The sequence below is a fragment of the Carcharhinus amblyrhynchos genome, chromosome 6, assembly GCF_965287045.1.
Source record: "Carcharhinus amblyrhynchos chromosome 6, sCarAmb.v2.hapA, whole genome shotgun sequence".
NCBI lineage: Eukaryota > Metazoa > Chordata > Chondrichthyes > Carcharhiniformes > Carcharhinidae > Carcharhinus > Carcharhinus amblyrhynchos.
The window spans coordinates 59,342,888-59,357,842 of record NC_137329.1 but is presented as its reverse complement, the minus strand read 5'-3'; the positions used below and the strand labels follow the sequence as shown (position 1 = coordinate 59,357,842).

The 14,955-nt window shown below is 40.6% G+C and overlaps 1 protein-coding gene across 2 annotated transcripts in view; it reads left to right on the top strand.

The window, feature by feature from the left end:
* Nucleotides 1-14,955, top strand: part of pdhx (pyruvate dehydrogenase complex component X) — a 234,416-nt gene that overhangs the window by 172,023 nt on the left and 47,438 nt on the right. For both annotated transcript variants that reach the window (XM_080190532.1, XM_080190534.1), the window contains exons 8-9: nucleotides 2,343-2,401; nucleotides 6,534-6,692. In XM_080190532.1, coding sequence (XP_080046658.1) covers nucleotides 2,343-2,401; nucleotides 6,534-6,692 — 218 coding nt within the window. The remainder of the gene's footprint in view (nucleotides 1-2,342; nucleotides 2,402-6,533; nucleotides 6,693-14,955) is intronic.

The following is a 14,955-nucleotide window of genomic DNA, read 5'->3' as shown; positions in this document are numbered from 1 at the left end:
TGCTCACTGCCAACATTTCTGCACTATTGCCCAGCTGTGCCCAAGTTGCAATTCCCTGGATTACATCCAGTCCTAAACCTTGACAAACAGATCATCTTGACACCTGGGGAGCAGAATCATTTCATGTTGTTTGGTCCTGTTCATTTCTTATCCTTTTTGAATTTCCTGAGCCTGGAAACTTGCCATGGTCTATTCTTAGCAGAGTTGTCATTAATGGATCAATACTGAATCCTGTAGTATAGACTTGGCATCGATGCAAATTAATGAGTAAATGGCTCTGTTTCACTTATGACCAGGAATTGCTCCTCAGTGCACATCCACGAAGACAAATGCTTGCCTTATCCCTGGCTTTCAATTTTCTACCTGGATAATCACTTTGTTTGAACGAGACTCTGCATTGCCCTCATATTATGTTTAACTCTGAGCTGAGCTCCAAATACAATCTATCACTCGGCTCGTTACCACTTCCACAGAATTCAGTAACTGTCCTTAAGGCAGGTTCGCCAGTGACAAAATACTCACTATGGTCTTATCTCCAGACACAGCTTATCCTGCAAGCCTCCTACAGTTACCACTCTGCCTAAACTTGAACTTGTCTAAACTCTACTGACCCCATCCCACAATGCATCCAACTCAACCACCACATCAAGTTTTGCCAACCTCTTTAGGTTCCCTATCCTCCAACACATCAAGTTTGCAGTCATTTTCTTCATTAAGAAATCTCTCTTCAGCGATCACCCAATGTTTTTTATATTCATTTACAGGATGTGGGTATAAATGCTGGGCCAGCATTTATTATCCATCCCTAATTGCCCTTGAGAAGTTGGTGCTGAGCTGCCTCCTTGAATCTCTGCAATCCCTCTCATGTAGGTACACCCATGTGCTGTTACAGAATGAGTTCCAGGATTTTGCCCCTCGTCCACCACCTCTTTCAGCTTTTCAATCCAGCTAGTGCCATTCAGTCCTCCTGTGTGTCTGAACTCTATCATTCATGGCAGAACTATCAGTTGTCTCTGCCCTAGTTCAGTCCAAATCCTTTCTGCCTTGCTAGCTCTCTTAAGCTATATCAGTTGTCTCTCTACTATCTCCATTCTTATTTTTAGTTGTCCTTTTCTCCTCTCCTGAGTGTCTTAGGAATTTTATTACAGTACATTAAAGATGCTGTTTTAACAATTCAGCAGATTCAAGTGTGCTGCAGCTACCTGATGCTCTTCTATGGTACCAAATCGTTACTATTAGTTGTTTCATTTCCTCTCTCCCCCCACTTTCTCAGTCATTCCTACTAATGTAATTGAGGCAAGAATGGGCAGATAAGTGCATACAAAGAGTATGGATGGTAAATCTGACAGGGCCTGATTTGGGTCGAATTACCATCTTGTGCTTTCATGTGGATTTTCTATGTACTTTTATTTTCTAATTGGATTGAAGTCCAAAGGAAACAACTTTCATTGGTGTTTCCACTCCTGAACCCATACTGTGCTCTAAAATTGCACTGGCTGAGTCGCGATAGCTCAGTACAGACAGGGATCAAACATGTGGCCATCCTGGCTGCTGCTGGGTAAATTCATTGAGCACTAGAAGCAGGGAAAGTATTCAATATGGCTGACAAACAAGGGATTGTTGTTCTGGATGGATCCTTTCCGATCTTATTGAAAGAGGCATCCCAGAGATGAACAAAGAATGAAACTCACTCCTATAAAGCCAGAATGGACCCCAGTGAGGGAGAATGGACCCAGTGAGGGGGCAGCAAAGGGAGAAAATCAGAAGATAGAGAGAAGCTGGAGAGAAAACTCAACTGGTGGATGAACTAAAGGACCTCATGGACTGCAATTAACCACAGAGGACAGGCTCCCACTATGGATCAAACCGATGATATAAATATGTAAATCAGCAGCTTGCGTTAAAAAAGTTATTTTTCATTTTATCCTGTCCAGAGGCCCATCTGAACTGTGGAAGTTTTTTTTGCTGGTTTTGAAACCTCGGCAAACATTATTTTTCTCATAAATATTTTTTGAAAAATATTGTACAATTTGAACAAAGTTTGAAAATGTTATAGTTGCCGTCTTTTTGGTGAGTACTAGTTCACGATGTCTAACTCAGTGAATTGTATAGAAACTTTAGCACAGTAAATGTCTTTAATCCTCAGAAAGCTAAACACATCTATGTACCACATCTGCTAGGGCACTATTCACAGCAACAGAGGAGGGGTCTGTGCAGGAATGTCCAAATAACATTAGCATTTCACTGCCCTTTTTTTAAAAACAATGAGCAAATGAAAAACTGCATTTCTTTCACAGTTAGGTCTCTACATCTCATTGCTTTTTATTGCATGTTTTTTCTAGATGATGTCAAGATCTCAGTGAATGATTTCATTATCAAGGCAGCTGCTGTCACATTGAAAGTAAGTGGAATCTGAAAGAGGAATGGTACAGTGCAAGCGATTCACTTGACATTGCGAACAGTAATGTCATTCAGAGATGCACCGTGGCCCTGACTAAGTAAACTGATGCCCCCAAGTCCAGAAACATGAGTTGATTAATACAGAGCTGATAGAACCGGCACAATGCCTGTATGTATATGTACACGAGCTGACATCTTTAACCCTGTTCTGCTAGAAATGAGAGATATGCAGTTAAGATGTTGCCACTATATGAGACCAGTTTCAAATCCCTACTTCACCCTCAAACCTGACAGAAACAGGGATAGACAATGCTTGAAACACAGCAGGACAGTCAGCATCCATGGAGAGAACAGAGATATCGGAAGTTCAGGACTTCTATAAAGGGCCTGACCCTCAAAGTTGACCACTCTATTCTTTCCTTTGGCCAATGCCTGAAACAACTGGTTGGACAACACGTAGCCTCTGTAATTGAACTGTAACCAGGAGTCTATCTTTAAACTGCAAGTATCATGATTGTGAATGTTTCATCAAGAATTTCTTTAGTCCTTTTCAATCACTGACAGCCCTTAAAGCAAATAAGGTTGCATGGGTTCAGAAGACCAAGTACAAGCTATAGCTGTGCCCTGAGGAAAGTTGCACTAATGAGCTATTAAAATAATTCATGAGTGACTAAATATCCTGGTTCCCCAAAGTATGCAGATGGTTGTGTATAGGTTAGATTTTGCAGAACAGCATGACATGTCAATTTTTCTTGTAAATAGGCCCATACATAAAATGTGCAAGTGTTATTTTAAGCTGAAAACCTATTACTTGTAAATATGGATGAGTGAAGAAAAGTAAAATGCTAGCCTAATTTAAAATTAAATCAAAAATCATATTATTAGGGATCTTAATAATGAACCTCTTTGTGTAACTGCCACCATTCAAAGATGGTATTAATAGAACACGTTCAAAAAATTAAATAATTTATTATGGAGGGGCATATTGTAATTTATGTCTTGTAAGAGCTGGCTACTGCCATGAGATGAGAACAGAACAAGCTAACGAACGCAGTGTTTCCAAAATGGGAATTTGCAAGTGTGTGATTTCAGTGCAAGCTGGGAGGGAGATGCTAATGAAACTAGCTCCTATTAACAGAGTGTAACATAAATGTTGAAGTCAACCAAAATGTCAGCACTGCAAGAGATAATGTGTCATTTCAGCAAAATGTGGAAGATTTAACTATCAGTTGTTGATTTGTTGTGAGATATGTATACTGAGGAGCAATGGGTATACAAGTGATACTTTAATCTCAAGTTTAGGATCCTGGTCCTGAAATACTCTCCTCCTAGTTGGCTGAAGCCTGAGCAAGCATGTTGGAAGTAATGTTGAATCATCAAGAGGCAACTCCCAAGATACAGAAAACGATCTGAATTTTCTAGGATTTTGTGATTGATGTTAATTGGTGGGGAGGGGGAAAGATGTTTACCTGTAGAAGCTAATGGGATGAGGACCCTAGTTTTCCAAGTATTTAGTGAAAGGCCCATTTGGACACCTGCTTCAGAGAAGGAATCGACAATGACTTAGAGCTCAGTTTTAAGTGAACACAGATACAAACATCAACTGCACATTGAAGCTCAATGACTGAGCTTGGAGTGGTTTTGTTTTGGATTGAACACAGCATAGTTTGAACAGTTTTCAGTCTGTTCTGTAGATTGTGTCCATGCCTGTGGGTTATTTGCTGGAGGTGAGGAGCAGTATTGCAGCAAGGAAATGGAGAAGATGGTTGATGAAATGGCACAGCCTTGTTTAACCCCAGGCCTTTACTGAAAAAGAGTTTGTGGTGATATCATTAGTGAGAATCACAGCTTGTATATCATGGAGTAGGCAGAGGATGGTGTCAAATTTCTGAGGGAAGTCAAATTTGGGATGGATACTCAAGGAATCATAAACTCCCTACAGTGCAGAAGGACACCGACTCTCCTACAGAGCATCTTTACCAGGTGCACTCCCATCCCTGTGACCCCACGCATTTACCCTGCTAACCCCCCTAACCTATACATCTTGGGACACTAAAGGGCAATTTAGCATAGCGAATTTGCTTATCTTTGGACTGTGGGAGGAAACTGGGGTACCCAGAGGAAACCCACACGCACTGGGAAGAGCGTGCAAACTCCACACAGTCATCCAAGGCCAGAATCGAACCTTGGTCCCTGGTGCTGTGAGGCAGCAGTGCTAGTAACAGACAATCAAAAGCCAAAAGATTGAAAAAAGCCCTGTGCAACAGTTGGTGCTGTTCGTTCCATCGTCTCACCCCCCCCAACCCCCTCAGAAAAGATCAAACATACCCACCAACTCGTTGGTGAGCTTGGCTTGTGACCGTCCAAAATGAAAGGCACTGAAATTCATCAGGAGGCTTCGCCAAGAACATGCAGAGGCATAGTTGAGGTGTTGGAGACTCAAAACCTCCAAACAACTCATCTATCAAATCTGTCCAGCACCATCTGCCCTTCATGTAACAGAGTCTACAGATCACACGTTCAGCTTATCATTGGCCATCATAGAACCTACTGAACCAGAGTGGAAGAACCATCCCAACAGACTACCTACGAAGAAAATTGTGAAATGTTGGTTAAAGTGAGAATAAGTTGGTAGAGGTGTCAATAAGAATTTGTAGAGAGAAAGCCAGTATAGTTGGAACTTAATGATTAAAATAAAATGGCATGTTATATTAGTAGGGCTATGTTACAATCCTATCAATCATGGGAAGGAAATGGTGGAAGAAATCTACACTGGGATTCGAAAAATGAATCAGAATGAGAAAAAAGATGAGAAAAAGAAGGAGAAAAGAGAATGGGATTCCTAAATTGTGTATAAGACTCTTTCTTCAAGCAGTAATATATAGGCATAATTTGTTCTGATAACAAGGAATGCAATAGGTCAGATAGATAAAATGAATGATGGTGATCAAAGTATGATGAGGGTTAAGGTAACTCAGAACTGTACATGCAGAAAGACTAAAAGAACAAATTGGATTCAGGCAGATTTCAGAAGGATGAAGCAAGTTAGCTGAGGTGAGATGGAAGGACACATTCATACTCAGGACAACAGTGGAAGTTGTTAGCAAAGTAATTATAAATGAAGAATAAATAGGGTACCACTTTAAAAAAACTATCAGTGGTTTTAGCATCCCATTGTTAATGAGTGGTTACAAACCAATAAGTGAATGGGGGCCTATGAAGGTTATAATAATAAGGATAAAAAAAACTGAAGGAGAATATGAGAAACTAAGAGTATGAGTGGGATTAAAAAAAACAAAGGATGTGTGAAATATACCAAAAACTATCTAAAGAACCCAAGAGAGATGATGATTGTCAGATGGTAGATGATGGCATAGGTATGAGGTAGAATTTTTCTCCAAAAATTCTAAGTGTCATAACAGTGAAAATAAGGGAGCAATTTACGCTGGTCTCTTGGGCGCACTCCGCACCGCAATCATTCCACACTTAAATCACTTGCTGGGAGAGTGGTGAGTTGCATGCCAGCACTGGGAGGCGAGTGGCCTAAATACACCAGGAAGCCCGGCTTCAGAGCACTCGGGCTTCACAAAAGCACACCCATCTCTCAGTGCACTGGGTGACCCCCTACCTTCCCCCATAGACATTGTGGTCCTCCTTCATCAGCAGCGTGTTCCTCCATCTTATCCCTGACATGGGTCCCCAGCATCGGGAAATTGGGGTCCTCTCCATGGGCTTCCTAATGTGACCCCATTCATGCTCCACCTCTGCATGACACTCCCTGTCATAGCCCCCTCCCCCTTGGCACTGCCCCTGGTACACTGGTAATGCCCAATTCTTGAGCTTGGAACGGGGTAAATAGAAGTAGACTGTTGGCAGACATTAAGGGGTCAAGAATAACATCACAGATGCAAGGTTAACCAGAAAAGATTTAGAACATTATTCTACAGTCATGATTCTACAGTCTGCATTATAATTTGATGGTAAATTGCCCCTCTGTATATCACAAGAATTTTGTTCTGCCTGCTACAGTTCTTTCTCTGACAGCTATTTTTTTCCCTCCACCATTCACCCCCAAACTGCCTGACACCTTCCTTATACACCCTCCCTTTTCTCTTGATAAAAATCATTTGAAGCAAATGCCAGATGTGAACTCCATCTGGAGCAGCGAGGGCCCTCATCAGCTTGGCTCCATCGACATTGCGGTGGCAGTTGCTACGGATCATGGTCTTATGACACCAATCGTGCGAGATGCTGCTACAAAAGGAATAGAGGAAATTTCAACATTGGTCAAGGTAGGACAAGAGATGGGAATACAGCAACAAAAATCAGCATTTTATTTAAACCTTTCACCACTATAAATGCTAACATGTTGGTCTAGATGGAATTAATCTTAATATTTCTACTCAAATCACAATGATAGAAGAAGAGCTACAGTGCAGAAAGAGAACATCCGGCCCATCAAGTCTGCACCGACAGCAATCCCACCTAGGCCCTATCCCCGTATCCCTTCATATTTCCCCGCTAATCCCTCTAAACTATGCATCCCAGGACACTAAGGGGCAGTTTAGCATGGCCAATCAACCTAACCCACACATCTTTGGACTGTGGGAGGAAACCGGAGCACCCAGAGAAAACTCACGCAGACACAGGGAGAATGTGCAAACTCCACACAGACAGTGACCCAAACTGGGAATCAAACCCAGGTCCCTGGAGCTGTGGAGCAGCAATGCTAACCACTGGGTTACCGTGCTGCCCAAACCACTGTGCTACCGTGGGCTGCATGGTAGCACAGTGGTTAGCACTGCTGCTTCACAGCTCCAGGGATCTGGGTTCAACTCCCGGCTTGGGTCACTGTCTGTATGGAGTTTGCACATTCTCCTTGTGTCTGTGTGGGTTTCCTCCGGGCACTCCGGTTTCCTCCCACTGTCCGAAGATGTGCGGGTTAGGTTGATAGGCCATGCTAAAAATTGCCTGTTAGAGGGATTTGCAGGTAAATATGTAGGGATACGGGGGTAGGGCCTGGGCGGGACTGCAGTCAGTGCAGACTTGATGGGCTGAATGGCCTCCTTCTGCACTGTAGGGTTTCTATGAAAAATTTCTAAGAGAGATTATCCAGTGTTTTGTGAATTTAAATACAATTGAAGAAGAATTTTAGCACTCTGAATAAAGAGTTTCAGCTTAGCACGATTGTTGCTTTTATTGTAAGAAACACTGACTTTTGGTGTGGTAATGGGTGTCTGATAACAAAGCTGCTCAAGGTATGAGGTCTCTTCTCTAAAGCTTTGCTGCATGCTGCAGAGTGACTGGGCGGGATTTCTCCTCACTCCCCACTACCATGGCAGAGTGTTCTGCGGCAGCAGAAGCATTCCATCATTGGTCAGTGATCAATCCGGCCCCATCACTGGCAACCAGATTTCTCCTTATTTGCACCCACTGTTCCCATGTCAGCTGAACTGGAAGAATCTGCCGGTGAGAACAACCAGAAAATCCTGCCCAATGAGTGGCAGGATTTGCATTCACACCTGTGATGCCCGTTACTCTAAGGGCATGTTTACACTATAACACTAGTATCAATGCGAAGTGGAAATTCAACTCAAGTCCAGAGTCAGACATGACCTGGTACCAGAAAACATTTGGGACCTGCTTCAGTGCTCAATTTCTCAAGTTTACCCAAGTTTAACAGCAATGCTTAATCTGTAGTGCAAATGAACACTTCTGATATGTAGATACCAGCTAAGTACCTAGGATGCTATAGGACACTGTTAAGTGGAGAAACATAGAGACCCATCTCCATTGGAACCAGTGACAGCCCAAAGTTGGCATTATATTTGAAGTCCATCTCTCACTAACCTGTTCAACCAGGAAAATACTGCAGAATAACAAATTACCAAAACGTGAAGTTATTTAGGAAGAAAAATCCATATGATTTTTATTTATTGTGCCAGAATAGGCAATGCAGCAAGAATAATATAATTTTACATGAGGTATTATTCATGCATTTATTTGTTTGAGTTTTTTTTAGAAAGATGAAATTTAAATTCATCAAAGGGAAAGATATTAATCCTGGATGATGGTCTTTAATAATACATCTATAATCCTGAGTCAGATTGAGTGCATGTTAAATGTTTAATCAAACTTCCACAGCTCTCCTTGTTCCGCCAAGATGACATTTCCCACTTCCCACTTCCCACTTCCCACACCATCCATCCTGTGGTGTGCAAATAAGATTACCGATCTGCTTCCAAATGAAGTCAAATTTGTGCTGGCAATTCTCCAGTCATCAGGCACAACTTCCATATTGAAGAATGTTTGTAAGATTGTGGTCAGAATCTCCCTTTGCTATTTCTTTCCTCATTTCTCTCAGCAGTCTAGACTATGTGCTCTCGAGCCTTGGTGCCTTTTACATTTCTCACCAACTCCAGATTGATCAGTGCTGTTTCGACAAAGTGATCATTTACTATCTCTACCATTCATTTATCCTCCATGAGATTTCTTTTCTCTTCTCTAATCAGTCTGACGCTTTTATTTTGCACATTTATAAAATCCTTTGACCAGTTTTACATGCCAATTTTTATTTTGCAGCCTTTTCTAAGCTTGCTTTTGCTTCTCTGCATTTGATTCCTGCAGCTTTGATTCCATCTATTAAATTAGACTCAATTTCTTGTGTGCCTCTTTCTTTAAATCAATTTTAATTTTGATTTTTCTGTTGTAACAATATATTTTGCATTATATTATATTATATTATATTTGCATTATATATTTCTTCCTAATTGTTCAATTCAGTTTGTTTTGATTTCTTCCCTTTTAATCTCATACCTGTACCCTGACTGTTGCCTAGTCAAATAATGTTTTAACTGACTGTTCCCCTGCCAAATAACTTGATCATTGATTGTTCCCTAGCCAAATACCTTAATTAGTGGAGGAAGCCAGCAATTAACTTTTATATCAAACGTACCAATGTTGTGGTTCCATTTCTCAAATAGCTCCCTACCTTTTATGTTATACACACATACCTCAAATGTCTCTGTTTGGTTGGCAGTTTTACTCATTTTAGTCCATCCTTCTTTTGATGTTTTCTGTCTTATCTTAGTGTGGTTTTAACTCCCAGTTATCCTTTCTCATCACTTTTTTCTCCTTTTCATCTAGCACATTAGTATGAAATCTCACATTACACCAGATACTCTGCCAACATTGGGTCCCATCCTTGTAAGCTGAAAGTCTTCCATGATGTACCAGAATGTTCCTGCTCCAGCAGAGTGTCTGAAACCATACCTCATATACCAGATCCCCAGCTGTGCATCTAACTTCATTGTCTTCCCGTTCCTATATTTCTAGCATCTGGGAGAAATCCTGAGATTAACCTGGAAGTGCTCCTTTTCAATTTATCTCCTAATTAGCAAAACTCCTTTTATGGAAGTCCATGTATATCTCAATATGAGCATTCTGCCTGTTCTCCTTCCCTCTACAATCCTTAACAGCTATTCCATTTTACCCCATACCTTGTTCCCTGAGAAAAGTACACCATTTGGGACCCTGGATTGTGATTACTGATGGATCTGCCTATATCCCTGACGATGGAATCCTCTTTTAATACTGCACTTCATTCTTCTTCCTTTGGCACCCGCTTGTTGCACAGTGCCATGGATTTGGTTGTGGTTGGCACCCAACAAGTTGTTGGCGATATATATTTGGTGTCGGTTTGCCACTTGATTCCTCTTGAGGCGATCCCTTCAATGCCCTTGAGTTCATGCTTCCACTCCCACTTTGCTTCCTCTCAACCCACTCTTCATGAAGGTGACAAAAATGGGTGGCAGTGTTGCCATTTGTCTCTCAGGTGCAGGATTATTGTCATTAATGTGGACAATAGGACAAACTTTTAAAATTTGATTTATTATTGTCACGTGTATTAGTATACAATAAAAAGTATTATTTCTTGCGCACTATGCAGACAAAGCATTCAGTTCATACAGTACATGGGGAGAAGAAAAGGAGAGGGTGTGGAATGTAGTGTTATAGCCGTAGCTAGGGTGTAGAGAAAGATCAACTTAATATAACTCCTGTATGTGTGGTCATCTCAGCCAGCGTGCATTCAGAATTGCCCTGCTGCCATCAAACTTTTGAATAGACTGACCTTGCATTAAGTCGATCTTTGTCTATACCCTAGCTATGACTGTAACACGACATTCTGCACTCTCTCCTTTCCTCCTTTATGAAGTATAGTGTGCAAGAAACAATATTTTTCACTATATACTAATACATGTGACAATAATAAATCAAACCAAAATCATGGGCCTCCTCATGCCAACCTAAACTCTCTTCTGTTCATCACTGACTACAATTAAAGCCAACACTTCAGTAATTCAGCTTTCAAGCACATTCATATATTTTCTTTCAACAAGCTTTTATTTAATTTGTTACAAAAGATGGTGCTGGTCAATTCTACAACAAGTTAATCTATTGTTACGAATAAGAGGAAGTTAATTTAAAAAGTTATGATTTCTCCTCTCACCTCAGGTCCACAAACAGAGGTTATTTACAAAGATTTGCTTCTCCTTTATGGCAGAGGTGTGTTTTCTAATCGCTCAGTTCTGGTGTGGTCCAATTTTCTATTAATTCCGTAACAAACTTGAGGTCGGATAAACTCAAAGGGTTAGTTTATTTATACACACTCAAAACGCAGGAGGAGGGAGCACAGCGGCATGTGCACTCATGTAGTAAAAGAGGGATTGAGAAAGAATGTTTTACAGGACAAAGACCACAGAGAAAAGAATTATTGTTTCACGTGTCCCGAATCCAAAATCAAAGTCCAATGAGGTTTTCCTTCACAGAGGTCAGCAGACTGAAAACTGATGCTGGATAATTCACTTTTCCAGTAGAATTGACTTCAACAATGAAATAGGCCCACAGAGATGAATCAGTATTATAGGCAATGGTGCACATGTTCCAGTAGAAAGAATATAGTTGGATCTAAGTGTTAGCTTGGGCAGAGCTCCTTTTCTGTGTTGCTTGTAGATAGTAAAATGACAGACTGGATTTTTTCAGTATAGCAAGGTAATTTAACTGCCTACATGTCACATTATTTCCACCTTTTAACAGTGTTTTTGCAAAGGGTGTTGGGTCATTTTTCCTAGCACAGATCAGCTTCAGTTGACCAGGCCTGGCTTTTGAAATGCAGATCACCTTTGTATCATTCCCTTTGGATTTGGTCTCTGGAGCCCACAGGGATCATAATCAGAATATTTTGACTTAGGAATGGTAAAGTCAGACTTCAACTGAAGAGGAAATTTAATGAGCTGTAAAGTTCACTGGTGTTTTGTATTACTGTGCAAAATGAAACCAGAAGACTATTATTCAGTTATTCAACTCAGCAATGTTCTTAATATTCTATGGTCACCCTTTGTCATGGATACTCTGTCTGTTTAGGTCTCTCCAGTCTTGCTTCCAGCCTGTTCATTACACTAAGGCGGTCCCAGAACATTGATCTCAGGCTCTTTAATAAACCAATTAGATTTTGTTGTCTTAAAGGGCAGTCAACTTAAAACAAGCATCACCATGGCAACAAGATATAGATTTTTTTAAGAGCAGGAACATTTTACCTGTTAACAATCTGCAAAGTCATTGGAGGTGTGGTGTTTTCTTTTTGTAATGTTAAAATACTGTCCTACTTGTAAAAGTGTCTTCTCCCCAGATACAGGATGTTATTAATCGGAAATAAAAACAGAACATGAAACATTAGCTCTGTTTCTCTCCTCACAGGCGCTGCCTGACATGACTATTTCCAGCATTTTGTTTTTATTTCAGATTTCTAGCATTTGCAGTATTTTGCTTCTGTTCTCATGTTATGAGACTCCCCTTTGAAAATTTGAAAACTCATCTTTCACCTCACTTGCGAAATCCTTCCCAAAATTATGCCATTTTTCAAAAAACTATAGGGTGATCTAATTACATAAGGATGCTATGTTCATGCAGATTAGAACCATATAATCCTTATAGTGCACAAAGAGGCAATTCAACCCATCACGTCTGCACTGACTCTCCAAAAGAGAATCCCACCCAGGCCTTCCCCTCCACCCTATCCCCGTTATCCCATGCATTACCATGGCTAACCTGTGCACCTTTCGACACTAAGGGGCAATTTAGCATGACCAATCCACCTAACCTGCACATCATTTGACTGTACGAGGAAACTGGAGCATCCGAAGGAAACTAATGCAGACTTGGGGAAAATGTGCAAACTCCACACTGGCAGTGACCCGAGGTCGGAATTAAACCTGGGTCCCTCGTGCTGTGAGACAGTAGTGCTAACCACTGTGTCACCTATGAAATCAGCCATAGGGAGCCAGCAAGGCATTTACTGTTGTGCTTCAATCCAGCCTCATTGCTTTGCTTTAGACTTTAAAGCTGCTGGTCATTGAGTTCCCTGATTGGACTCTTATCAAGCACTTTGTGATTTGCTACCCGCAGCCTAAGTTCCTTCCATTGATGTGTCCAATCATTATGTCATCTAAATGTGGTGGAGTTACATTACGTTTCCATGATGGGACTCTACAAAATGTAAAGCTGAATTGGATTCATTTTTGATAAAGTTTTGACAAAGAATATATACTCATTTCCTTGCTGTAGAATATACACTCAAATTGCTATAGCTTTGTGCACAATTCTCTTTAATAACTATATCTTACTTTCTGCCATTTCCTCATTGAGGAAAATAAACAGAAGTATCTTGTTCCACCCGATCTCTGTCAGTTCCTCCAGCCTTACACCACTCCACATTATCTTATTCCTCCAATTCTGCTGTCTTGTGCATCCCCGATTTCAAATCACTTCACTATTGGTGGCCGTGTGTGCAGCTGCCTAGGCCTTAAGCTCTGGAATTTCCACCCTAAATTTTACCACTTTACTTCCCTTCCCTTCTTATAATTGTTGTGTTTGAGCATACTTTGGTTCATCTGCCTGAATATCTTACCTTACCAAGGCTCAGTTTTAGATTTTATTTGATAATGTTCTTGTGAAGAGCCTTGGAATGTTTTTCTGCACTGCTGTTGACATTGACCTTATCAACAACATTGCATAGTTTTATGCTGCAAATCTTAAGAGCTCTTCAATGATATAAAGTTCCTAAAGGCGAAAACTAGGGCATATCATACTGCAAAATTAGTGGCACTCTGGATTTTGGGAAAACGTCAGCAAAGGTTATTAAAATCAAAATCAAAAGAGCTAAGATGAACTACAAAGAAACCAACAGAAAACATAAGCACTGACAACAAAAGTAGATAAAAAGGAAGAGAATAGTGGAAGTAACTGTTGGCCCTTTAGTGAATGATAATGGTGAGGTAATAATGGGAAATTTGGAAATAGCAGAGGCCCTAAACCAATAATTTGTGTCTGTTTTCACAATGGAAAATATTTTTCCCAAAAAGCTGCAGTTAGTACAAAGGAAACTGGTGCAATTACTATAACTGTGGAGAAGGTATTAAATAAACTAGTAGGATTAAAGACAGATAAGTCCCTGGAGCCTGATGGCCTGTCCCCTAGGGTATTAAAGGAGGTGGCAGCAGAGATAGTGGATGCATCAGTTATGATATTCAAAAATATCCTGGATTCTGGAAAGGTCCAGGTGGATTGGAAACAAACTAATTTGGCACTCTTATTCAAAAAAGGAGAGAGGCAAAAAGTGAATCAGTATAGACCAGTTAGTTTGGCCTCTGTGGTGGAGGGGTTGCTGGAGTGAATCATTGAGGACACAACTGAACACTTGGAAAAACAAAACTCAATTCACCAGTGTCAGCACAGTTTTATGAAAGGCAAGTCGTGTTTGACAAACATGCTGGAGGATGTAACAGTCAAGGTGGATCATGGGGAACCTATGGATGCGGTATATCTAGACTTCAAAAAGGTATTTGACAAGGTGCTACAAAAAAGAATGATCCAAAAGGTTATATCCCAAATATTATATTTGGCATAGAGTATTGGCTTGAATAAAGGATTAGTTGACTGATAGAAAGCAGAGGTCAGGATGAATGGTTCCTTCTCTGGATGGCAATGTCGCAGGGTTCAGTTCTCAGACCTCAACTATTTATAGTTATAAATGATCTGCAAGCAAGGCCAGAGTGTGACATAGCAAAATTTGCAGATGGTACTAAAATAGGTGGGAAAGCAGTCTGTGATGAGGAGATAGAGTTTACAAGTGGATATTGATAGGTTAGGAGAATGAGCCAAAATCTGGCATTTAATGTGAATAAGTGCAAGTTCCATTTTTGGCCAGAAAAATAAAGAACAAATTATTATGATGGATCTGGTGTCCTTATGCATGGATCGTAGAAGGTGGGTAAGCAGGTGTAGCATATAGTAAGAAAGGCAAATTGAATTTTGGCATTTATTGCAAAAAGACCGGATTTTAAAAGTTAAAAGCATTGTTATAATTGTATAGTGTGTTGGTCAGACCACACCTGGAGTGTTGTGTCCAGTTTTGGTCTCCTTACTCGAGGAAGGATGTGGTGCTGCTGGAAGCAGTTCAGAGGAGGTTCATCAGATCGATTCCAGGGATGAAAGGGC